Source organism: Megalobrama amblycephala, linkage group LG12, assembly GCF_018812025.1.
Source record: "Megalobrama amblycephala isolate DHTTF-2021 linkage group LG12, ASM1881202v1, whole genome shotgun sequence".
Lineage (NCBI taxonomy): Eukaryota > Metazoa > Chordata > Actinopteri > Cypriniformes > Xenocyprididae > Megalobrama > Megalobrama amblycephala.
The window spans coordinates 12,157,548-12,185,256 of NC_063055.1; the positions used below are offsets into that span (position 1 = coordinate 12,157,548).

General features: G+C 37.6%; 1 protein-coding gene and 1 long non-coding RNA gene across 2 annotated transcripts; one reads left to right on the plus strand and one right to left on the minus strand.

The window, feature by feature from the left end:
* LOC125279454 lies at nucleotides 1-21,773 on the plus strand. Its single transcript, XR_007187388.1, has 3 exons — nucleotides 1-82; nucleotides 17,708-17,778; nucleotides 21,380-21,773. It is a non-coding gene; the product is annotated as an uncharacterized LOC125279454 (long non-coding RNA).
* On the minus strand, nucleotides 20,159-27,674 carry dmap1 (DNA methyltransferase 1 associated protein 1). The gene is made up of 11 exons (XM_048209133.1): nucleotides 27,522-27,674; nucleotides 27,024-27,131; nucleotides 26,826-26,917; nucleotides 25,455-25,653; nucleotides 25,159-25,317; nucleotides 24,878-25,045; nucleotides 23,754-23,939; nucleotides 23,499-23,570; nucleotides 22,899-22,971; nucleotides 21,416-21,702; nucleotides 20,159-20,932 (listed from the first exon to the last, which is right to left on the minus strand). Exons 2-11 carry the CDS (start codon nucleotides 27,120-27,122, stop codon nucleotides 20,873-20,875), a joined length of 1,395 nt encoding a protein of 464 aa, XP_048065090.1. The 5' UTR covers nucleotides 27,123-27,131; nucleotides 27,522-27,674; the 3' UTR covers nucleotides 20,159-20,872.
* Nucleotides 27,675-27,709: the final 35 nt, after the last annotated feature.

The window sequence follows — 27,709 nt, forward strand, 5'->3', positions numbered from 1 at the left end:
CCGAATCAGACCCAGATAGCAGTAATGAAGAGGGTGAAGCAAAACTTCTGCAAGCATGGTTTTTAAAGGACGTTTCTGAATGGTAAGTATTTCCATTTGTATTTGTGTCAAAGTGTTTACATATGCTGTCTCTTGTAAAATCAGTCACTGATTATGATGGGTTCTATTATCTTTTGACGTGTTGCGTCGCGCTTGTCCGGTGTAGACAACTCATCCGCTTCCATAAGGCCACATGACATGACCTCACCCCCGTGTTCCTGGGGGCAGGGTTTATGATAATTCCAGGGCTTATGATGTCACCAACCCGGGAAGAAGCTTGTTGTAGTCCAAACCGGTCGTAATTTGTAGGCATTAAACTGCCATATCTTTAAAAGACAATATCTTCGTTTGCATTGAACTTTCAGCGCTGTAACTTTGCAGGTACTGTTTATGCTCAAGCAGCAACATTACACACTAACTAAAGTGAAATCGCAATGAACCACCCCTTTAAATTTGGCAGTCGTTAAAATAAAAAATTGTAACATTTTTTGGTTTCACTCAACTTTTCACTCACTCTTTCCAAGTCTCCAATTAAAAAAACCCATGGACTAATCTACAATTTACTCAACTGTTTGTCAACTTGATTTATGCTTTGCACAGATGTGCTTCTCACATAAAAATGCACATCTGGGTCGGTACAATAAAGCAAGAATTGCACGTGTACACAAAAAAATACAAGCGCACACATTCTTGAATGCACAGTAGAGATCATGGGATCATCACTTTATAGATTGCATCCAGTTACATCTATACATAGCTGTGGTAAATTACATTCTGCCAGCATCTAAATTCCTGCTGCTCTGAGGAGAGAGAGTGGTCAAAGCAGAGAAGGCCTCTGAACTGCAGCTTGCTACCTCTCAGCTTTGATTTCCTGCCTGGTGTCGCATCTGTTTTTACTGACGACAACGTTACAGGCGAGAGGTGGCAGGTAATCAGTGAAACAGGGTGAGAGGAGAGTCAATGGTGGCCAGCAGTATTGCAGGAGGCAGGAAGATCAGATGTGAGGTGATCTAAAAGATTTGAATCCAATGGACCTAAAATATTTGAACTACATTAAAACAGACAAGGCGAATTATACGGTTCATTCAGCCATGCACAAAACAATGCCATGTGCATTATCTCCTCAGTGTGCAAATAGCTTTGGCAGTCCTCTCTGATAAGTGAACCCTTAGCATGTTTAATTCATGTATAGAAAGACTGGCGGTGCGGTACGCCGCAGCCATTTTTAACCTTTCTTCTCTTTGTCTGTGACTAATGTAGCAGACATCATTCTGCTGCTCTTTTTCAGGCTTGTGTAAAATGTTAAGTGGGAGCATGCAGCACCTAAGGGGAAGCTATTCCTGCCTAATTACCGCAGTACTAAGGACATCTGCGTGTTAGCACATACAAGCTGCTGTGGCACATCATTTCACTGTCATGATGAGGCCCATGGCCTTTGCCAATGCCTGGCAAGGACGGCCTCATCCCATGTCACCACGAATTAGTGGAGGCAAACTCTGACCCTTAAGGCAATGTCACAGAAGGGAGGGGGTTAAAAACGAGAACTGTCAGGAACCTTGTGGTGCACGCCATACTGACCTGTTATCTGTGAAGATCATGCAATACCTGGGTTTTGAGGTGGGTATCAAGACAACCAGCGATGGAAAAGCACACATGTAAAATCAAATAAAAATTGTTTCCTTCAGTGTAGCATATCAAATATAATTCTGACATTCATTAATACACAACTTTGCAAAACTAATATTACATTTTAGAAATTGAAAGAAGTCACGGTTACCAAATTGCCATCATGTTCTTCTGCGCTATTAGAACTACCATGTGTTTAGTTGGGCCGGAAGTATAGTCTATAAGCAAAACTACCTGGGTTCAGTTCCCATTATGGGATAAATGAGTTCATCCTTGTTTAATAATACAAGTAAAATTGCAATTATATGAATTATCTCTCTAAAATTTGTAATGTTACTCTTTTGATATGAAGACAAAAATCTGCAGTCAATCTATTCTGCAAACACCTCACAAAACTCTGTGTGGTGCACTTGGTTGTATTTAGAAATTTCAGACAAAAAATACAGGTATTAAGACTTGTATGGCTTTATATGAAGTAAATGATGTCTCTTACTGAATATGTAGTAGAAAACCCATGAAAGATTTTCATTATTTAAAAAATCCACATCGTTTTATACATATTTTGTGAATTGTATATATCTGTATACTTTGGGGCAACGGTCATCTAGTAAGGCATACAAGTCTTAATACCCAGGGTTCCTTTTAAAATACATTATTGCAGGTCAAAAATTTGTTTTTTTATTATTTTTATTCAGTGAAACAGAATGGGGAATGTTTTTTTCTTACACACAAATATTTTAATCATAGCTTTTTTTAAATTTTAAAAATAGCTTAATATTTTATATGATTTAAGCATCAATTGTATAACACATTTCCATTAAACTGAGTAATCTCTAAAAAAGGTGAAGTTGAATTTAGAATAAATGTATTTAATTTAAATTAATTCAAAATATGAATTTTTAGAACTTAGTTCTAAATAATACTATTAAATTGCAGAGTAACTACATTTGATTTGGCAATAATACAATGAATACTTAGTAACATATTTAAATAGATCAAATTTGTTTAAATATTATGTTTGACAGGACTGGCATTTAAATCCCTCTGTACCTTTTTCCTGCTAGTGTTGAAAAAGCACAAGAAATGATTCCTCTTTCTGCCCTGTGGGTGTAATGCAAGTCATAACGGGCACCAAGAAATCCAGAACAGAGAAGACCACAGTGTCTCCTGTTATCCCGTGTCCAAGATAGGCGGCGGTTGAGGGGGAGGGCTGTGAGAGGCGGCGAGGCATCACATCTCCTCCATTTAATTGGCAAGGGAAATGAGTTGGGATATGGTTAGTATGAATCCAGTCAGTCAGTCACATAGTCTGTTACAGGCACACTGGCATTCCGAACTGGCTTTTACTGTCCTGATGGAGGTGTCAGGTCAGTGCCGAGCATGGCCCCCCTCTGGCTCTAACGCCTCTGTCCCGCTCTGTGCTGTCCAGGTGACGGTGATTGTCTCCCGGATTCTCATGGCGGGACGACTCACCTGTCACTAACTGGTCACAAAGCATTTACCTAGTGACAGAATTCCAATTAGACTGCGATAGAGGTGACACCGGAGAAAGAAGGGCGGAGGTGAGATGCAAAGGCGAATGCAGAAACAGAGTGAGGGATGGAGGAGAGAGAGCTTATGTTTACACTGAGGATGAATATTACACATTACCGATTTCCCCAACATAAACTTTCAAAGGACTAAGGCAAAATATCATGAGCTGTATTGCAGTAATCCTATCTCTCTCAAAACCACTGTTGACAGAGCAACTAAATAATCCTTTGGGACTAAAGGTGGCAATGAAGGCAATCACTGAAGAATGTTACCTCCATCTTTAATAGGCTTCCAGCGGCAGATGATGTTGATCATCACCTCTAGAATGTTAAGACGTGTGTTGAGGTTTGTCGGGATATCGTCTGGCAGTAAAGTGTCAGAGGAGAGCATGCCTCTGTGTTGTGGATGACTGCGCATATGCTCGTGACACTGTTCTAATTATTGTAAACAGGATGTCATCACCTCACAAAGATAGGGTTGTTGCGGTGGATCATATTTTGATATAACTGCAACACAGCTGTATTATTCTGTTGACCCATATTCTAGGAAAATGGCAAGCATGAATAAACAAGGACTTAAAGAGACAATTTCACTTCTGTCATCATTTACCCATGCAGCCTAATGTCATTCCAAACAAGTTTCACTGTCTTTCTTGTGTGAAAGACAAAAAGAGAGTTTTATCAGCACGTTAACATTCGGATTTTATCCAAAACGACTTATAAAAGAGGATCAGAGAAAAAAAAGATAAATGTAAGAAATAATTGACGATGGGCCGTTGAATTCTTAGAAAATAATGCACACAAGAGGTGGCCGTTTCTTCCAAGAATTCATGGCCCGGAGTCAATTATTCTGCTTATACAACGGTTACCACACCTCAAGACACTGTTCAGATGTTGTATAAGACATTTGTCAAATTTTTGCCCTTAAAACACTCTTGTGTGTGGGACTAATTTCTTACGCATCTCATCCCAAGCCTCCGTTGTTAATTCCAAATTTCAGAACTAGTAACAGAGGCTTGAGCCTTGATAGCAGAATAATACAGTTGATACAGTTATTAACACAGTTGAGAGAGAGAGAGAGAGAGAGAGAGAGAGAGAGAGAGAGAGAGAGAGAGAGAGAGAGAATAAGCAGCATATGTGAATTAGCCTAGCTGATCTGTGTGTCTCTAACGGCAGCAGTGTGTCTACTAATAGCGAAACTGTAAGTTTATCTCAAGAACCACACAGTTATTACCCCTCTCTTTCATGCCAAGTAGTTAATGCTGTAATTATCATCAGCTTGCGTTAAGGACACCATCTAGAGTTTCATGACTGAACTATGTACACACATTTCATATATATACAAACCCGATTCCAAAAAAGTTGGGACACTGTACAAATTGTGAATAAAAAAGGAATGCAATAATTTACAAATCTCATAAACTTATATTTTATTCACAATAGAATATAAATAACATATCAAATGTTGAAAGTAAGACATTTTGAAATATCATGCCAAATATTGGTTCATTTTTGGATTTCACGAGAGCTACACATTCCAAAAAAGTTGGGACAGGTAGCAATAAGAGGCCGGAAAAGTAAATGTACATATAAGGAACAGCTGGAGGACCAATTTGCAACTTATTAGGTCAATTGGCAACATGACTGGGTATAAAAAGAGCCTCTCAGAGTGGCAGTGTCTCTCATACCCCTTTTCCACCAAGGCAGTTTGAGTGCTGGTTTGAAGCCAGAGCCTAGTTTCAAATCAGTTCTTTGTCTTTCGACACACAAAGCACCAGCTCCGAACCAGGAAAAGTGGTTCGTAAGTAGCACCAAAACGTTGCTGGGCTAGAAGTAAGAACCGCTTGCGTCAAGGGCTGGGGGCGGGGTTACCGTGACCAACAAGAAACTTGTGACCGCCATTTTTGAAATAGCAGCTAATCGAGCTAAAAGCAGCTCACTTGTAATCTCCGTCTATAATTACGGCGAGCCGTGTTTGTATGCCGATGTAGGGTCGAAAGCCATGAGCATCAACAGTAGTGAAACATCTGCGATTGTTGATAGATTGAAGGCTTGTTCGAGATGCATCGGAGCAGCGCGGGCCGATTCGGCGGGTGCCGCGGATCCGCGGGAGCGTTTGTAGAGCATACGACTCCTTGTGCTTTTGGATCGTTCTCGCGGAGCTTTGATGTCATGCGCCGATCACTATGTGAGAAGCCGATGCATCTCAAATGAGCCTGGTGTGTTTGTGTTTGGCCCTGCGGCGCTAACTTTGCTGTGAAATATGAGACGTATACAGTGACGTAACACCTGGCTCTGTGCTGCTCTCTAGCATGTGGAAAGGCAAACCGGTTCTTAGAAGGCTCGTCAGTCACCTCCGAACTGGCACTAGCACTAGCTCTGAACTAGCACCCGGTTCCTGCTGGTGGAAAGGGGGTATCAGAAGTCAAGATGGGCAGAGGATCACCAATTCCCCCAATGCTGCAGTGAAAAATAGTGGAGCAATATCAGAAAGGAGTTTCTCAGAGAAAAATTGCAAAGAGTTTGAAGTTATCATCATCTACAGCGCATAATATCATCCAAAGTTTCAGAGAATCTGGAACAATCTCTGTGCGTAAGGGTCAAGGCCGGAAAACCATACTGGATGCCCGTGATCTTCAGGCCCTTAGACGGCACTGCATCACATACAGGAATGCTACTGTAATGGAAATCACAACATGAGCTCAGGAATACTTCCAGAAAACATTGTCGGTGAACACAATCCACCGTGCCATTCGCCGTTGCCAGCTAAAACTCTATAGGTCAAAAAAGAAGCCATATCTAAACATGATCCAGAAGCACAGGCGTTTTCTCTGGGCCAAGGCTCATTTAAAATGGACTGTGGCAAAGTGGAAAACTGTTCTGTGGTCAGATGAATCAAAATTTGAAGTTCTTTTTGGAAAACTGGGACGCCATGTCATCCGGACTAAAGAGGACAAGGACAACCCAAGTTGTTATCAGCGCTCAGTTCAGAAGCCTGCATCTCTGATGGTATGGGGTTGCATGAGTGCGTGTGGCATGGGTAGCTTACACATCTGGAAAGGCACCATCAATGCTGAAAGGTATATCCAAGTTCTAGAACAACATATGCTCCCATCCAGATGTCATCTCTGTCAGGGAAGACCTTGCATTTTCCAACATGACAATGCCAGACCACATACTGCATCAATTACAACATCATAGCTGCGTAGAAGGATCCAGGTACTGAAATGGCCAGCCTGCAGTCCAGATCTTTCACCCATAGAAAACATTTGGCGCATCATAAAGAGAAAGATGCGACAAAGAAGACCTAAGACAGTTGAGCAACTAGAAGCCCGTATTAGACAAGAAAGGGACAACATTCCTATTCCTAAACTTGAGCAACTTGTCTCCTCAGTCCCCAGACGTTTGCAGACTGTTATAAAAAGAAGAGGGGATGCCACACAGTGGTAAACATGGCCTTGTCCCAACTTTTTTGAGATGTGTTGATGCCATGAAATTTAAAATTAACTTATTTTTCCCTTAAAATGATACATTTTCTCAGTTTAAACAATTGATATGTCATCTATGTTGTATTCTGAATAAAATATTGAAATTTGAAACTTCCACATCATTGGATTCTGTTTTTATTCACAATTTGTACAGTGTCCCAACTTTTTTGGAATCGGGTTTGTATACAGAATATTATTTATATATATATATATATATATATATATATATATATATATATATATATATATATATATATATATATACACACAAGAATTTTTTTTAAATAAATTTGTAACATTATAAATGTCTTTACTGTCACTGACCCAAATTTTTGAACATTTGAGAGAATAGAATATAGAATATACAACTATTACAGGTAAAAATACTGAGCTCAGGTGTGAACCGGAGAGTTGATTCCAAAAGACACTTTGAGAGAAAGAGCTACTATGTGGGATACAACATACTCACTCCATCTCTTTTCTTCTGCCCTGGTTCGAGAACTGAACCATAACGGATACTCCATAACAACTGAAGAGAGAGAAGTATCGCTCCATGTCCAGATCGATAGTGAATTAGCCAGTTCGCTCATCTCTTCAGTGGACTGTTTTGGTGGATCGATTTCTGGCTGTGTGGGGCAGCCGAGGTGACGCTGGCCAAGAGCATTGTAAAACTTTTTTGAACAACCCACTGGCTGCATCCTGACCTCACAAGTGAGGGGAGTACGTTTACATCCTATTTCAGTTTGAGGAGAACGAGTTATAACGATTGCATCCATCTCACCACACATGAATGGGAGCGTGAAAGTGAGCGAGTGTGACATTAAGCAATCCCTGCTGTTCTTGACTGGTTCCTGTGGTTTAGAAGCAAGCCAGGTGTGTGTGTGTGTGTGTGTGTGTGTGTGTGTGTGTGTTTGTGCTTGCATGTTGGTGGTTTGTGATGGATGAGCAGGAAGGGAACTGATGGATGAGTCAGTTCTCTGTTGGGACAATATGATGAAGACTATGAGCCTACATACCCCAAGAAAGAAGTCTCATCTCTGGCCCTTCCCACAGTCCATTACACACAAGCATGCACTCTCTCTGCCCACTGGTGATGGAATAATGATTCACTGAGATGTATTGACAGTATGCTGGTCTGAACTGATAAAGAACAAGACCTGTGAGTGTACTCCTTGTATTAAAAATACCCAAACAATAATTTTAATTAATATTAAGTAGTTAGGCCATAAATAAAACAGACAGGTATCCATACATATTTCCAAAATTCAATGCAATTTAGATTCACAAGCTCTCGATTTGACTCATTTGACTCATATATACACTGTCCCCCCAAAAAGTCGCTGTTTGGATTTATAGGCAAATGCTTAAGAGTCTATGACTGGATCATTATTGCAGTGATTATTATGTTTCTAGCATGTTATATGTTTGGCGACAGTTCTTCTAACCCTAATTGATGGAGTGTGTAGCTTTTTATTTCTTAAACAACCATACAGGAAAACACATCATGGCCATATTCCAGGATGATAATGTCAAGATTCATCAGGCTCAAATTGTGAAAGAATGGTTGGGAGGGAGCATGAAGAATCATTTTCACACATGAATTGGCTCCTCTGTGTCCAGTCCTTACACTTAGACTTTACAGAGTGCTCGACTCTTGCATTGTCAATACAAGATCTTGAGCAAAAAAATTAAGGTACCTCTGGACTCAGAAAATTATTCTTCATACTCCCTCCCAACCATTCTTTCACAATTTGAGCCTAATGAGTCTTGACATGTCATCCTGGAAATGGCCATAATTGACTGGGCAGTGTATATATGTGTGTGTGTGTGTGTGTGTGTGTGCAGGGATGGGCAGTATTTATGATACATGTATTTTAAATACGTATTCCAATACAAAATAGTATTTTGCATTTTGTATTTTATAGAGTTGATGAAAATGGCTTTGTATTTTGTATCAAAATACTGTAAAATACTTTGTAAGAAGTCTACATGATAATATAAAATTGCGACCTCTGATTGGTGCCTACTCAGTAGTTTGCAGAGATTTGTTAAGATCAGAACAGAAAATTGATCCATATGGAAGAAGGTAGTCAAGGTAAGAAACGTGTAGGCTGCGAGCTTTTCATCAATTTTTTGCATAAATTGCTATAATTTTTAATAGTTCATGTTAAAGTTTTGGTGTTCATTATGGTAGCCTAGGCTAAATAGTTTACCAATTTACATAATGTTCTTGAAAACAATTATACCGAGCAGCAGCCCCCTATATTTATGATTAACAATTAAATGATTAATTAGTTAGAAACTAGTTGCTATTAATACAGGTGCCATCAGTTGTCTTCTTATGAATGACTTGTTTGTCATTGTGTCAGTGTTGCTGATGGAAAGTAGGCCCTTCATTACCAAACACCAACTAACTAAATTAGGATACAATTATGAGTCATTCACAAATATTAAACTGTTGGTTACTTTAAAACTAAACTTTATCTGGGAGATCACAGGGATATGTGAACATTTGATCTGTTAAAGCCACAATATGTAATTTTTTGCTGCTAGAGGTCGCTTATTCAAAACAAATGCGTAGCTTGATGACACCTTGATTTCACAGAATCATGGGAGGTGCTGTCTTCACGTCTACAGCTGGTGGAAAAGAATCGGGATGGGACTCAGGATGAGATTATTCACGTTACTGTAGTATGAAGCAGAGCAGGGCCAAATGCTGTGAGAGCAGTAATGAGGCTGCTGGAGCGATTGCTAAAAATAGACGAGCACGACACATGTCGACAGCAGCAGATCTTTTATTATGCTGCAGTCGCCGCTTCCGCTTCTTCCGGTCATGTGCACGTGGGGTAAAGTAGCACTGTTTCATCATATAGTGCTACTCTGTGCGTTCGTTCGGCAGCTGCTATGAGACACTTGTTGCACACTGCAGTAAGATAGATCAATATTAGGCATGGTAAAACATGGTACTCGCTGTAAATCAAGAAAACAAGATTTAAACAATAAAACTTAACGTGTTGAGCTATATAACAATAATTAGTTTTCTGTAGATAAATGTATCCAAACAGTTGCTTCCCTGTCTAATAAAACACATAATATATTAAAGCGTCTTTGATGTTTCCATGGTTTCGACGGAAATCGAGGTTAACGCGGGTATGATGTCATTGATAGGTAACGGACGGACACGGTCCGTGTCCTTGGTAAAATTGCTTTTTTTCTGGATTTAAACAATCTTGGAAACATTTGGGACAATGTAAGTACAAAAGTCAACAAAATATATAACATTGTTCTAATGGTTTTTGGATATTTTAATCTAAAAATTCTACATATTGCGCCTTTAACTGGTTGCATATGTCAGATTTATTGCATGACTCGGGCAGAAAAAAGCTGTGTGTGTGTGTCTTTCTGACCAGATTCAAAAAAGTAACCCATCTTTTTAAACAGTTGATTAAAAGAACCAGCTCATAAGAGTCATTCATTTTGGGAACTGGACCACATTGCAAATTGTATGTTTTTGATTCACTAAAAATAACCTGTTCATAAGAGTCATTTGTTTGTGAATTGGACTACACTGGCCATGTTTTATGTTTTTGCAGGTGCAGGTTGTGAAGACAATTCAATAGAAAAAGGTTTCTTGCTATTATTTCATAGTACACTTTTTTTGTTTTTATTGTATCCCAATAATACAGGCACTGTACAAAAACATTTTCACACAGCCACTGAAAATACAGTAAGAGATCAATCTTGGTATTTTTACAATCAATCAATATCAGGATCATTCAAATGAAAACTGTGATTAATAGAAAAATATTTTTTATTACCAACCCTATTAATACTGCCTGATATGTCAGCTATGATGTTCTTGCTCTAAATATGATAATATGAGAATTTGAATGGCTTTGACTAGTAAAAGAAATCTGTTTTACACATACACGCACTGTGCGCAAATGCAAACAGTCAGATAAGCACTTTTATCTGTAGTGGTGATAATGGCTTTTACGAAATCCCCCTGCTGCCCTAGATTAAAAATCCCGACAGGAGAAGTGTTTGCTATCTTCCCTTTATCTCAGTCACCTCACTGTGTCTCATGCCATCAGATTTCTCAGTGTCTTGGTGGCATCAGATTCCTCAGCCAATCTATTGTGGCCTCACAAGGGGAAGTGCGGGCCATTGTCCCATGTCGTTCTATCGCAGATTACTCTTCGCGGTATTGATTGAAATGCTTTCGGGTTGCTTGTCACCTTGGTGATAAATTATAAGTGTGTGTGTATATGTGCTATGTGTGTACATGCCCTTTATCTCTCTGAGAATTTGATAAAATGTGATTGATCTCTCTTGATGCTGCCAGAAGCTAAAGAGGCCCTAGGTGCAATTGTTTTATCATCTCATAATCAGATGATTGCCAAAAAGCAAATCAGGGAATCTTTTATCCCTCAAGTAGAAAACTGGATTAGTTAGGGAGACCAAGAAAAGAAAGCCATACATTTGGCTATATGGGACAGTCTAAACCTGTGGTTCTCAACCAAAGGACCAGGACCCACTGGGCTGCAATATGTCTAAAAGGGATAGTTCACCCAAAAATGAAAATTACCCCATGATTTATTTACCCTCAAGCCATCCAAGGTGTATATGACTTTTTTCTTTCAGACGAATATGATTGGAGTTATATTAAATAATGTCCTGGTTCTCCCAAGATTATAATGGCAGTGAGTAGAGTATGAAATTTTGAAGCGCAAAAAAGTGCAACCATCCATCATAAAAGTTAACCACACGGCTCTGGAGGGTTAAAAAAGGCCTTCTGAAGCGAAGTGATGTCTGTGTAAGAAAAATATCCATATTTAAAACTTTAAAAACTTAAATAACTGGCTTCCAGCAGACAGCCATATGCACGTTGACTTACGCCAAAAGAGTAACCCCTTATGCGATGTAGGAGTAGCGTAAGCTTTAGCGTCTCTCGCTGTTCAAACAAATAGGGCTGTGCAACAAACTCAAGCTCCTCTTTTCTTATATCGAAATCCTCCAACATTTCTCTTTAAAAATTCTCGTTTTAGACTTCTAATTCATGACCGGTGTTTTGTTTTGCTCTCTCCTCTGCGCTTCCATGTTTGTCAATATGTCATGCGTCAGGTCAGAGTTCAATCTTTCGCTGTAAATTGATGCGTACGGCCGTCTGTCGAAAGTTACTTATTTTAGTTTTTAAATTTTTAAATATGGATATTTTTTTCACACAAACGCATTGCTTCACTTCAGAAGGCCTTTATTTACCCCCTGGAGCGATGTGGTTAACTTTTATGATGGATGGTTATAATTTTTTGGGTTTTAAAAATTTCATCCTCTATTTACTGCCATTATAAAGCTTGGGAGAGCCAGGACATTTTTTAATATAACGCTGATTGTATTCGTCTGAAAGAAGAAAGTCATATACACCTAGGATAGCTTGAGCGTGAGTAAATCATGGGGTAATTTTCACTTTGGGGTGAACTAACCCTTTAAAATTACTTAAAATCAGATAAAAGAGCTAAAAAAATATTTTAATTAGTTCCCTCAATTACTTTTTTATAGTTATGTCAACCTCTAAAATATTTTATCGGGTATAAATTGCTATATTTGGGAGTTCCTGTCAAAAACAATCAAGAATGACTGGAAAAGTAATTAATTGGTAATAAAATGTCTAAACGCTGAAGAATATTAAATTATTGAAACTGCTGTATTTATGGAATTTTTATTTTTTTTCCCCAATCTTTTTTATATATATTGGGATCAGAGTTTCTGTAAATAAATGTCATTAAAACAGGGTATTAATCCAAACTGGGTACAATTAATACTAAATAATACTGTAGAGCATAGGTTACTGTAATGTAATTGTAAAATGCAGGCAACTAAAAGAGTGGCTCAGAAAAGCTAAACTTCACCAAAGTCGAGAGAAACTACACAAGTTTGGAGATGTCCTGAGCAGAAAACATTTTGTGATGCTCCTTAGACCACTGACTACCAAAAATAAAAATAGAGCCAATTACTGCAACATCCTCTCTGAGGGATGTCATGATAGGTTGTCAATAGGCAGGCTAAGCGAATGAGTTTGCATTGTCAGTGCAATGCATTCTAATTGACTCCATCTCCTCCTAGTGGCAGTCTGATACTGAAGTGGGCAGACTCGAGTTTCTCATTATAGTGCAAGTAATTGTGGTCTGAGTGGGTCTGTGGATTCAGTCCTCCAGCAGTCTGACAACCTCTGTGCGCTAGAATGAGTGTGTGCGTGTGTTTTGTGGGACAGATTGGCTCTTCTGCAACTGATTGTGGAAGTAAATGAGTCTTCATCTACTCGAGAATGTCTGTCCCTCAGCCAGAGTGACAGAGAAACAAGAGTGTTTAACTTTTCTCTCTCTGTTTGTTAAGTTTTAAGGCTCTGCAATGCAAATTGAAGCATAAAATAAGCCATAGGAGATGTGCAGAACAGAGTAAAAAGTTAACTTTTTCAATATTTTGTCATACTTGGTGTGTTTCTGGGTATCAGCATGCATCTGTGTGACAAACAAGCACTCAACATGTTTATAAATGAAACGGACTTTAACCTAAAATCGCCATACTGCAATATTCCCCTCCTGAGGAGAAAGAGACATTTTTTTTAACAGTCCTAAATCATAAAAATCCAGCTCAAATCCAGCTATATTTCAATAAACCACAAGCCAGTTTCAGAAAAACACAGAAAAAGCCCTCCCACAAACTCATGGGAGATGACAATGAAGAAATAAATCAAATTCTCTCAAACAGCGTGCAAATGGCACAGCATAACAATAAAGCCTGGGCATAGATGTTGTTCAGATGGGAGATGCTTATGGGGTATGGATGTGGGGAGCTTCTCGCTGCTGCCTTACGGCCGTGACTGTCATTTGGCTATTATTATGAAGAGTGAATGTAATGCCTGGCTGTATGAATAGGATTGTCGCGCTGATTGTGATGTATAGTTTTTCATTACCATTCCCTGGCCTTTGCCATCCAGCATGTAGGAAATCCTATTTATCCCCTAATTTGTAAGCCCCCCAACCTTGGCTGATAGCAATCAGAGCCTGTAATTGTGTGCGCCGCCGACGGACAACGTAAAGGGTGACAGCGCGAGAAGGCAGGGGAGGGGCGGTGAGAAAGAAATAGAAAAAGTGACAAAGAACAAGAAAAGAGAAGGAAAGCTGACCTGAAAGCTCTTTTAAAGCATACATAACACTCTTCAAAACAGAAAAAAAGGTCTACTCGAAAGCCCCTGTTGCTCACCAGTGGACTGTTAGAATAAATATTAAAGAAATTTGACATCACTTCTGCAAAATATTAAAGGGTTAGTTCACTGAAAAATTAAAATTCTGTCATTATTTACTGACCCTTATGCCATTCCAGTCGTGTAGGTATTTTTTTTCTGTGGAACACAAAATAACATGTAATTTTTGGCCATATAATTAAAGTCAGTCTAAAATTAGTATGTTAGAAAATCTTCTTTTGTGTTCTGCAGAAAAAATAACATCATACAGGGTGAGTGAATGATGATCATTTTTGGGTGAACTATCCCTATGAGTTGCTGAACACAGCCAGCCTTTAATACTGTGCATTTAGCCAGTTTAAATGGTTTTTATTAGTAGCTTTTTAAGTTATCAAGACAAACACATCATGCAGTTCACACTGCACTTACAGTCTGCCTGCGCCTCTAATGAATACATAATTGACTCATTTCTATGCACTGTGCCAAAAGGGATCTTTGCATTAAATGTGTGATTGCGCCCTCTATTAGACGTCATTAAACTAATTCCAGATCTGTCTTAATAAGACTTTATGAGCCTTTCTTAAAGCTCTAATTCTACTCTCTGCCCTCATTCACTATAAGTCAAATATTCAAAAATATGAAAATTGCAAATTATATACTTATTTTGTAATCATTTTGTAATAGCTTGATAATGGACTGTGAATGTTAAAATATAAAGATGGAGACTTGCTTATGACGTTTCTATGAAAGCCCATTTCTGCCACAAAAAAAATAAAAAAATCATGAAGTCATAATGAAAAAAAAATTAGATAAAAAGTCATAATTATGACAAAAAATATAGATTGTGAAATGAAAAAAAAATCATAATTATGACATATGTTAATTTTGGCTTTTAATGACCTAGTATGTCTTCATTTTGACTATATTTGTCATAATTATTATGATTTACCAAAGAATGATAGGTTTAAGATGTTATATGAGAAGCATGCTAATAGAATAAGATTTAAGAATCATTTGCTGTCCCAAACAATCATACACATCTAATTCAACATGTAAGGTTTGCCGATGCTTCAAACACAATCTTATCCAAAACATGCACACACTGAATGAATCCAACCAATCTGACGTGCATTCCCAATGCATCTTTTCTTTCTACAAGCACCCTGAGCTGTAATTAACCCCTCAGCTCAGGATTCGGGCTGAACGTATTGATTTTCTCACATAGGGAAGGACTGAAGATTACACTTTAGTGCCTTTAGTGAACTGATAAGTCAGCCTCGTTCACCTAAGGCTATGTCAACAACAATCTGTTTTTAAGAATAGAGGGAAAAGCAATTAATAGCACTGAACTCAAAAATGAAATTCAAATGATGTTTCAGAGATATGACAAAGTCTTGACAAGAGGCACCAAAGTCTTGCATACTTTATGGCCCAAGCTTTATTCTTGGGTTTAATCTCTCGCTGAAATTGACAGCAGAGGAAGGGGCCTGTCATCCGTGATAGCTCAACAGCATCTTGGGGTTGAATCCTTTAAATCTGCCAGTTTCCTCGGGCTTAGCCCTGCGATAACCTCTCAGTGTACACACGCAAAGTCTGTTCCAACCACCAACTAAATTTCCACACACTTTGATGGCAAACGTAACCCTGGCTCAGGCATTTTTGGGATTTAATATGATGGTTCCTAAAATTAACAGGCTAGGTTAGCAACTAGCATGAGTCGTTTTTACCTTCACTTCTTCTCACCACACTTCAGTGCTCCTCTGCTGTGGCATCAGCTGCAGGAGCTAATGAAACGTCAGTCTGATAATTGAGGCAGTGCTGGTCAAAGGGATGGAGCAGAATAACTACTCTCTGTCTTGCTCACAGCCATCTGGTTCATTGGCTTGGCTGCTAGATGGGACAGAAACAGCTTTCTCTCAATAAACTAAACAATGTTTTACTTAACAGTCTGAGTAAAAGCTTGTCAATGTCACTTCAAAAGCATTTCATTTATACTGTTCTAATGGTTAAGGTTCGTTTACATATTTTTGGATGCTCCAATAATTATTTTCATGTTATGACCAATAAATGCACTGTAAAAAATGATCGTGATTTTAATGGTAAAAGACTGTAAAAATGTTATGGTGAAAAACAATAAATTGTTTTACAGAAAGTTTCCAAACTATATACGGTGAATATAGATCTAACTGTACATTTAATGTAATTTTACAGTAAAATACCATTAAATTTACAGTTTTTGGAAGTAAAAAATATGTCATTGTATAATTTACAGTGAAAAACCATGAACTGACGTAAATTGACTTTTTCTAATCAGTCATGTACATTAGGGTTTTATGTTACATCTAATGTTGTTAAATTAATGTTTATTGCTTTTTTTAAATTTCATGTGTGTTACCATGATGGTGTTTATTGTTTGTGTGAATGACACTGTGTGCACCTTCTATATGTTAGTGTTGTCCTTCTCAGCTTGTGGAAAAGCCGTTTGTGATGAACTTTGATTCATCATGTGACTTTCATCACCACTGTGTTTGGTAATTGTCAGTGTATTACAAAGGTACAAAACAGATATTAGTACTTCAATACATTGGTAAGATAACATTATATCAGTTAATGAAATACGGTTTTTTTTTTTACTGTAAATTTAAGTTAAATCTGTAAAACCTAAAATAAAACCTAAAATGTTGCTACCGTATTTTTTTACAGTAATTTTCTGGCAACCAGCTGCCGGGGTTTTTACCGTAAATTTAACTGTTTTTTTTTTTTACAGTGATATAAAATAAACAGTTATGAACTGTAATTATTACAATATAAACTTTTAAATTATAAGGTTTTGAACTGTAAAATAGACAGTAAACTAGGTGCTGTCCCGTAAAACCTAAAATGTTGCTAGTGTATTTTTTACGGTAAAGTTTTGACAACCACAGCTGCCGTTTTTTTTTTTTACCGTAAATTTTACAGTGTGATAAATGGCCAATATTAAAACTATAGATAAAATTCTATTACCTAAAGTATGTTTTCAATACTATGAGTGAATTTAGGTATAAACAACATTATAATATATAGTATAAAAATGGATATTCATTTTGAGATTTGCTAAAGATCATATTTACCTGTTATTAAATGATTAGTGTTTTTAAGATTAACTTGAAATGAGTGTAGATGATGGCAAATATAAGATATATATTTCCCCCTAATAAAATAGGAGAAATTAGCATGTACAATTAAATTTCCAATAAATATTGTATATAAATAAAATACCCAATTTAAATATATCTAATACAGATATATTTTGCATCCCTAATATCATACAATATACAGATTATTGTTCATAACCTTGGGGTTGGAATTTTTTTTTTTTTATGCTTTTGAAAGGAGTCTCTTATGTCCAAGGCGGCATTTTCTATTATAATATATTTTAAAATGTAATTTGTTCCTGTGACACAAAGCTGAATTTTCAGCATCATTACTCCAGTCTTCAGTGTCACATGATCCTTCAAAAATCATTCTAATATGCTGATTTAGTGCTCAAGACAAATTTCTTCTTATTCTATTGTGACATTATAAATGTCTTTACTGTGACTTTTGACCAATTTAATGCACCCTTGCTGAATAAAATAAATAAATAAATTGAAACATTTCTGCATGACATTCTAGAAAAGAGCATTACATCTGTCCACAGTTATTTTCCCCTCATACCAAGATGTCCATGTGAGCGAACAAGTTTTCTCCAGAGACACAGAGTGCCCCCTTTTAATCACCTTCATTTCTAACTGTCTTAGGGGCATGGATATGGAAACATTGTCCATAGCAGACTGGGGTGATTAAAACTGGCCGAGAGCATGACTAACAGGTGAGTGGGACAGTAACCTCATCTAATAGGTAAAAGGAAGCTGAAATGAGCTACACTGACCTTTCCCTGTAGACGTCCACTATTGCTTCTCAAATTTGAAGTCAGCAAGATCCACTGTAACCGAGTGAAACTCAAATAAAGCATTTCATTGTCTTTCCTGGAGATGAATTCACCTATGTTGATATTCAAAAAAGAAAAAAAAAATGTAGAGATCAGACAATGATTGTTAAATGAGTTTCACCCTGTCAGAACATGTACTTTGGAGTTCAATGAAAGCTCATTATCATCACCCGACTGTGATGGAGATCTATGCATTTTGATAGAGTGATGAAAACTGTATGAAGCCTCGCTCCCTCGATGACAGACCTCAAGTCGTCTTTTTCTTGACTAACTCTTCTCCATCATATCCCTAGCACATCTGCTTCTAGGCGTGCTCTCAGACAATGACATATAGCCACAATTAGCCCTGGAAAGACTTCAATTATGATAAAAACCCTTCACCCCTCTTAGGCCATGATTAAAAAGCTCTCCTCCACTCCAGTGCCTCTGATAAAGAGCTCTCGTTTCACACCATCACTTCTTCGTCGGGATAATAAACCACTCCGCCAGGGTTCTGCACGATGCCTTTTACCTCTTACGTCTGGTGTCCCACTGAGGAGGAATGCTCAGCCATTTACATTTTCACATTTGTAGCAATGCAATGACCCTGTTTGGGCTCCCAAAGACACATTAATGTGAACGTAAGCTGCTCACCCTGCATTCAAGACAAAAATAAACAAGAAAAGCATTAAGAGGAAAGACATGAGACTGCTCACATGACCTTCAGCCTCATCTGAGAATGACACAAATGCCCATACAAAATTTTGGAATGAGATTTGCTTAGTAACACGTTTGACAAATGGATTTGCTGTAATGAGATGGAGCCATCACAAAGTCATGAAAAGAAACCTAGAGGAAGAGAGAGGGGAAAAGAAGGATCATCTTTCGGCTGTGTTCTGTCAAGGGAGAAATTACACACTTACTGATTTTTTTTTCCCCAAGGATGGCCACCATAGATCATACGTCAGGATTTACGAGCCAATTTCCAACATGAAATATAGACACCAAGAATCAATTTTACCACTGTTTTTCACTTTCTCTCCTCTCAACAGATCACAGCTGCTAGCTTTCCTCAGGTACCATGGAAGCTGCTTTATCTACAGACAGACAAGAAAGATAAAGGGATTAATTCCGTTCCAGTGGACACTACACTTACCTCTTGTTTAAAACAATATTTAGTGAGCTTGTAAAATAACTAAAACCTAAAAAAAAATAAAAAATAAATGCTGAATCCAGTTACTTACTCCCTTTAAGTCTTAACCTGCAATGCCTGCTGCTTTGGCTTCTTTAGAAACTATTTTCATTGATGGAGACAAAAAACTACATAGGTAGTGCCTGAATTTTGCCTTAAACTTACTCCATAATAACTTCTTGCTTATAGCTGATGTATAACAGAAATCTGACATTGCTAATAGTGAGTAACAGCTGTAGTAGTTTGTGATATTGCTTGAATTATAACTTAAACTATCAAATTTTATGAAGCTATACCGATAGCGACAACAATATTGTTGGAATCACTTTCAAAACAAATTTTTTTCCCAAGCTAATGGACAATATTAGCTAACGTTAATCATTAAGAGCCAATAACTTAATAACTTGTTTAAGCAATTTTTAACAAACAAAAATACATTTGAATAAAATATAAACAAGTTAACCTCTAAATTAAAATGTTATAATAGCATTAATATTAATAAATAATTGTGTTCACACAGATATCTTCTTCCAAAGAAAAGGAAACCTTTTAGTCAGAAGGTCCTCCGATGTTACTGTTACTGAGTTGAGGGGCTGACTACCGCTCTTTACTGTCAGGCATAAATATATCACGGGTTATGCAGAGCTGACATGTAAATTATAAATGTTTCCTGTCATGTTCAATACTGTAATGAATTTACTGGAGATGTCTTTATCGCGGCGAATTCATGAAGTGGCGATGACGAGCGGCAGAGCTCGCGCCGTTCACGTTATTGATGCGCGCGCTTGACAGCCAATTTAAAACGCACCGAGTGCCTCACAAATGCGGAGCAAAATACCCGAATCTCACGGAACAAATCAGGGATATGTTTAGTTAATGCTGTCACCTTCATTGTCTTAGTCAAATGATGCTGCTGAGAAGCTTAACGTTTTTAAAATTACATTTCTTGATCCAAACCAGTCCTTAACCTAAATATCAACAATATTACACTATAAATGTCTTGTAACCATGATTCAATCTAACTCCTAGATGAAAATCAATGGTGAAATACCAAAAATGTCCCCCTTTCATTACACTTTAACAAATTGAAACACTTGGGAAAAACATTTATTAAACACAAAGACATTTTACAGGTAATGAGCTCAATGCACAAGAGCATCTATTTGAGACTGTTTACGACTCTTCTGAGAAAACACAGGACTGCAGATGAAAACCAGCACATCAGAATGGCAGACGTAAAGACAGCAGTTAGACAGCGACACCTCCAAAAAATGAAACATTTTTCCAGAGCCTGCTGATTTAAGACGCAGCCAAAAACAAACACCCGTTCAATAAATTCCCCAAAAGGATCCAGACTCATACCATCTGTCCAGCATACGTTCATTTCAGACAGACAAGCAGACATTCTTTTTTCTCCCTCTACTTGGTTCTGTCTTGTCATGTGCCGATTAGCTCTCTCTGCCAATTTACAGTTCATCTGGGTTTGGTCTGCCTGGTTGGACAGAGGAGGTGGTATAATGGAATAGGTTGTCAAGGATGGTCTGTGTCATGGTACAGGTTTGGTCTGGAGAACGAAGAAAGGAGGGAAGCAGCTGGGATTGAGGGGTGGCGGACAGGGAGGGTAGTCATTGAGCTGAATGCATTAACAAAGAGAGTGGTCATCAAAAGAGCAGATAACGGATGACCTACAACCACAAACTCAGCCTCTGACCCCAACCAAAGCAGGCAATCACTTAAGAGAGCTCCAGACACCTCTTTCCCCTCTTCCAAAAATGTCCAATCGAGTTTACAAAGTCATTCATGTCACGGTTTCTTCACCTTCTTGATAGATGAGGAACTTGAAGCAGATTCTCTGCGTTTGCGCTGTACAAAGAAGAACACAAAGAAATCCATATTCAAATAATTATGCTGTCAACGCTGGAATTTTATGAAATATTCATTGAAAATGTTTTTAAATACTTTTAATCAATAGATCAGTAGTTGATGTACAATCAAAGCTAGCATTTATGTGAAAATACATATGAAAATATATTAAGGTTTCATGATATTTCTAAATATCTGAATGTGCATTAACTAATGATCTGATAAGCATTATAATATTGGAAATTTATAGTGTTACCAGTCAAATCAGGATTATTTTAAGAATTCATGATAGATTCTATGTTCATGACAGTTTTTCTGTGTTGATTATTTTTAATATTTAAAAGGTGATCTAAAAACTGCATGATGATGCTTGTTGAGGTCTTTTATTAAAGTAGGCATATCATAAATGACCAATCTAACCATTTATTAATTCATGGCAATTTACAGATAGGCATTTAAAGGAACTTCCCTCTGAAAACTCACCGAATTTGGAGTGAGTGGAGCTCCAACCACATCAATAATCTGCTCTTTGGCTTCAGTTTTGATGTCATCAGCACCAAGCCAGGATTGACTGTCAGGGGCTCCACCGCTCTCGCTCTGTGGTGTGACGGCGCCCCCTGCTTTTAGAAGTGCATCATAGCGGTGCCGCAACATCTGCTGTTCGTACTCACAGTTACTGTAGGCCTGCTTCAATTCGTACACCAGGACCAGGTCGCTGCGGAGTTCATTAAACATCTGTACTATCTCCTCTGTGGGCATAGGGTTGAGGTCTGTCATGGGAAGGGAAGGGATATGTTAGGAGACTTTCTAAACTGAACTGTAATAAAGGTTAATTTCAACAATTCCAATAGTCATTTTTAAATTCTCAAGATCAGTCGTTTACTCTATTTTTTTTCAGCGTCAGGGCAAAAGACGTCATATTTTACCCGAGTTAAAAGTTCAAATTGAATGTCATGAGATAAAGGCATTGTACTGTGAAATAATGGACGAAAATATATCTTTCTATTGAGTCTGTATGCAATAGACTAGGTATACATTTTTACCAAGAAATTTCCATGACATTTCCATGACTTTTTAGGCAATATTTATAAACTCATGTTCCATGAAAGTCTATGTACACATGAACAATAAGAAGAAAAAAAATCATGTTCAAATTTATTGTAGCATATCTTAACTAAAAATAATGACTATTAATGCTATTTGCTTGTTTTTTTTTGTTTGTTTGTTTTTTAATAAGTACAAGCTGCGACTGAATGCCCGAATGCCAAGTATTGTAGTTTATTTAACCAATTATCACCAATAACCATCATCAATTAAACATATTCTATTATACAGATATTCATGAAACAAATTTCCATGACTTTTCCGAAACTTTCTGGGTTTATTTATTTTTCCAAAATTTTTCCAAGCCTGGAAATTACTCTTTTACAGTTCCATGACTTTTTCATGTTTTTCATCCCCGCACGAACCCTGAATAGCATACTGCATACCGTATGTGCAGTGTAGTCCAAATCACAAATGACTCTTTCAAACCAGTTCTTTTTAGTGAATCAGTAACATACAGCGCAACCAGTGTAATACGATTCACAAAAAAATAATCTGTCCATATAATGCACATTATTCATTACAAACGAATAAATCCCAAATTAATCTCAAAATCTCTTAAGTCTCAAATTTCTATACTAGTTAATGGGATTTTTCATTAATTTATCATTTAAAATAACTTATAATATTACAAGAAATACAAATGCAAGAATATTTCTTTAATATGCAAGTAAAATTGACATTACAAACTGAAATTTGCCCAAATTCTCCAAATATAATTAAAATCAGAATTGAATAAAAAGCTTACGAATCAGAATCAGTATCATTTTTAGATGGAAACCTGTTTATTACAGTCAAAACGACTATAGAAACTATACGGTAGGTAGGAGGGAGAAGAAATGCTACTTAAAATGCTACTCACCCACTCCTTGCTCGGTCAGGATCTGTTCAATTGCTTTTATTTTCTTCTGTCCAACTGAGCTGGGCAGCTTCATCTACACACAAATCCATTAGTTAACAAAATCTACAACTACAAATAAACTTTCAGTAAACTTTAGTTGTGCTTGTGTACTCGTGTCTGAATCTATGAGGTCTTTGGAACTCTAGATGGAACATTAGCACCTTTAATCTCAGATGGCTACATGGTAGAAAAAAGTGGGAGCAATGGAATAAAAATGGGGTCATCTTTCATTCATAATACCCCTGAAATGCACTTCAGAGAGGGCAGATCAAAACATGTTTATGCACCCAAGTCTGACTAACAGATGACCAGCCACATCTGAGTCATATACTACCCCAGTACCATCCTTAATGCGTTTTATATAGAGCGACCTCCCTTCATTACTCTTTAAGAGGAATGCCTTCCTGTGGTTAGATTACTCTACCTATGACTCTGTGAATCAATCAACTCCTGGCTAATGAGAGAGAAGTTAAACGCCATGTATCATAATATTCTGCATAGATCGTATATTAAGAAACGGATCAGGGGTCAGTTTTGTCGAAGCGTGTAAGTTGATCTTACTCTCTGGCTCCGTAGTGAAACACCAGCAGATTTGAAGTCTGGGAATTTGATGCCTGCGGTTTCAGGAACAGCCTGCCATTGGACAGATGAGAGGGCATTAGAGGAGAAAGTGCTGGAAAGTTTTAAAGTTCACAAATTTTTTAAAATGAAAACTTTCTAAAGAAATGCACACAAAAAAATAAAGTGCAAAATTTGGATGAACGCTATTGAAAACGCTATTGGCAACGTTGGATGAGTATATAAAGAGAAAATTACAGGTTTTTCCATCTCTCGTTTCTGAGGCAACTTCTTCTTGGTGGCTTTGCGTTCAGCTCTGCGCATCTCTGTGGTCGTGTCAGCAGCTGTAATGAGCTTCTGGAGGTCCTGGGCCTTCTTCTCACGCTCCTTCTTACGTGTCTCAATCTTCCTCAACTCTTGGATCAGGTATTCCTCTTCTGCCACCTACAGGAAGGGAAAAAAGTACATATTCTAAATTAGAAAGCTTGTACTTAAAGGCTATATTCGGACTACCAACAAAAATCAGATTTTTTGCATAACCAGATTTTATACAGATTGGATTTTTAAAGTCTGGACAGCAAAAAAATAAACCTCATGAAATCTGATTTTTTTCCAAATCTGATTCAAACCACATTGAGGCGGTTTGAAATGCGATTCCTATCCGATTTTTACAGATGTGTCTCAGTCTGGATGCTCTGGCTGCTCGAATTTCAAATTGTCTTTTACGTCACACTTGATGTGACGCAATACCGTCAAAAATGGTGGCAGAAATGCTGGAAGTATTCATACGGTATGTCCTAAGATTTCAGCCAAGACTACAGCACACAACATCACAATATATACCAGTTCTGCACAGCAACTTGACAGGGTGATTATTTGGAGAATGAGATGAGGCACTCTTCCCAGTTTGCCAGTAACACTCTGTTTAGTTCCAGCCCCTCCTTCCGAACAGTGCAATATGCTCTGATTGGTCAGCTGGACCAGTGTGTTGTGACTGGTCAAGTGTTTTGTGATTGGTCAAGTGTTTTGAGCGTGTTTTGGAAAAGTCACGCTCCTTAACATAACCATAAGTTTCAAGACACTACTAATGCAACTCAACCAGTCCTGGCTTTTGTGTATGCCTTGGGCCGTTTTTTAACTGAAAAATATTGACATGTATGTTCCCACAAGAAAACTTAAGTATACAATCAAAGCGTTTCAGGGATATAAAGAATAACTCCCTTTGGAGTAGACATTTTTCATGCTCAAACAACAATAAAGAATGTTGAAAGTGTAAAAAAATGAATAACAGGTCCTCTTTAAAACTGATACCAATATATCACTCTTGTAATAATAGTTATGAAGATTGTGAAAAAGATCAGTCTTGGTCTGAGCAGTCTCACCTGTTCTGGAGTGCGGCTGAAAAGTCTCTCAAGCTGCTCTTTCCTGCGTCTCTCATGACCAGCATCGAAGATGTAAATCTTGGGCTCTGTTCCTGTTCCAGCCCGAACCTTTGTTAGTTTGCCACAAATGCTGTAATAACGCTCTTTAAGATCCTCCACAGAGCGCTTCTACAATAACAACATTAAAATCAGCAAAGAAACGTGATTAGAAGGAAGCAAAATGTAACGTGGTCAAATTACTATTTTATTTTCAACAAAAAGCAAAAAAAAAAGGAATTTACTCTGTACTGCTGGTGATCATAGCGATCATGGATAACAATAAACCGCAGGTCGAAACGTTTGCACAAGTCGAACAGGTGATCCGTTTCAGCTTTCGTCCATCCGTCGTCATGAAGATACATCTGATACTCCTGCTCTGAGTACACAGGCACCTGCACAGTCTTCAAACAGGAATAATAATTTTCAGTAACATGCAAGAATTTCAAATTCAAGACAAGAATAATACACATCGCTTCTCTCTTTCCTCTACTAATGTCATTTTCTCCACCACTGTTCAACATTATCTTCTCTTTCTAACCTTATTGAAACGAGCAAATGGGTAGTCCTTTCCCTCCTCTGCTGCACGTCTCCAGTGATGGAAGATGGCTCCATCTTTTCTGGCTGGATTAGAAAACGGCATCCACTTCCAGGGCCGCACCTTCTTACAGCCCAATTTCGCTTTCACTGTCCGGTAGCCTTGCGTAGTATCACTCGGTAACAGGGGAGGGGCATCCCGACTGAAATAAGGAAAATGTTAATTATATGTTGTCATCTTTCAATGTAACAATATCAGCATCCATGGACAGCATACAGGGCTCAAGGGTTTTTACAATGGCCTAGTTGGACCAGTACCATTTCCATAACACAACACAACAAAACAAAATACATTTCATTTTTTGTAATATTTTTATGTGCAAGTCAAGATATATATACACTACTGTTCAAAAGTTTGGGGGTTAGTAATTTTTTTCAGCAAGGACGCATTAAATTGATCAAAAGTGACATTAAATACATTTATAAAATAAAAAAAAAGGATTTCAGTCCCACTTTATATTAAGTGTTTATAACTACTATGTAATAACAATTAAACACACCATTACCACCAAACCCATCTTTAACTTTACCCATATCCCAACTCAATAGTAGTAAAAGTATTTTGCAGCACAACATGAACACTGTAAGTAAAGTGCATGCATTTTTTGATGCAAACACACAGTAGTTAAGACACCTAATAAAAAGTGACAAAGATCTCTATTTCAATACTGTTCTTTTGAACGTGCTATTTATCAAAGAACCCTGAAAAAATGTATCACAGTTTCCACAAAAACCAAACCAGTTTTCAACCATGATATTAATAAGACTTTTTTTTTGAGCACCAAATCAGCATATTAGAATGATTTCTGATGGATCATGTGACACTGAAGACTGGAGTAATAATGCTGAAAATTCAGCTTTGCCATTACAGGAATTAATTACATTTTAAATGTATTAAAATAAAAAAACAGTTAAAATTATAATAATAGTTCCCAATATGTCTGTTTTACTGTATTTTTTATCAAATAAATACAGCCTTTGTGAGCATAAGAGACTTCTTTTAAAAAACATTATAAAACTTATGAACTGTAGTGTATATTTATTTCACAAAAATACATTTGATTTTTAATTTGCAATAGCTGAAAATAGCTATAAACTCATAACTCTTTTGATGTACAACTGATACAATGTAACATGATAGTTTTTTTCTGTCATTTTAGTAATTTCAACAAAACAAAACAAAAAGGATGATAGATTCAAACAGCAACAGAATCTATCACTACTTTGCCTTTTTTAGAGGGCAATGCAAATAAAATCTCATAATATGTCAATAAAACAGTGAGGTGAAAAGGTTGAGCAGAGACAGCCATCTTACTTTTTGTCTGAATACAGCAAGGCATACACTTCTCTGTGCATTCCTTCTGGTCTCTTGAAGGTTAATGTCTCTGTTACTTTCTTGGCTTTTTTCTACAAAGATAAACAGGATGAGAACAGTCTCAATACATTTGTCAAAGCAACACCCATCTATTTGAATTCAATAATTTGATGGTGTTGGTTGTCTATGACAGGTTACCTTGTCTGAGTTGATGAAGTCCTTCTTGCTGATGGGTCCTGAATCATTGTCTCCTCCTGTCAGCTCCAGAATATCCCTCACGTCAGCACCGGTCGCCATGGTGAGGGACTAATAGATTAGACAGAATGATTAGCAAATAGATGCATATATAAAACACTTATACAATGAAGTGGTTGGTCTGCTTTTGAAAGCAGACAATAAGCATCGTCTTTGTTATGAGAGCTGAATGAACCACTGGCAGCAGTACATCTGATAACTATCATTACCCCTCAAACTCAGACAACACATCAGGGTTAAATGTACAAACTTGTTTTTTGGGTCTGTGTGAGCAGGTAGATGATAAAATAATAAATGATAGCTTATTAACTGAGCGCTAATGAACTCGACTCTCGGAATCAATGAGCTTACTTACAGGCGGGAACCGTATTGAGCTCATATAGTACTCGCAGAACGGCAATTACGGACTGTAAGGGTATTAAAAGTAACGTTTAATCTTACCTGAGAAAAATAAAGGCAGTCTGTGTATCTAAAATATATCTGCTTGTCTTTATTTGCGGCACAGTGTTAGCTGAAATGCTGTATTCATCGGCGGATGCAGATCTCCTCTTCGACGGTGGGCTCCTCCGTGCCTCATGACACAGTTGTGTAAATGATCGCCTCCTATCGGACAAAAGGATGTAGTGCAT

What these genes read in the sequence shown, in the direction of transcription:
- dmap1 (XM_048209133.1), bottom strand. Translation starts at nt 27,122, where the DNA reads ATGGCGACCGGTGCTGACGTGAGGGATATTCTGGAGCTGACAGGAGGA. An exon ending in TTGCTGTATTCAGACAAAAA is followed by an intron (nt 25,654 to 26,825) that starts GTAAGATGGCTG and finishes TCCTTATTTCAG; the next exon opens with TCGGGATGCCCCTCCCCTGT. An exon ending in CCTGACCGAGCAAGGAGTGG is followed by an intron (nt 21,703 to 22,898) that starts GTGAGTAGCATT and finishes TTCCCATGACAG; the next exon opens with ACCTCAACCCTATGCCCACA.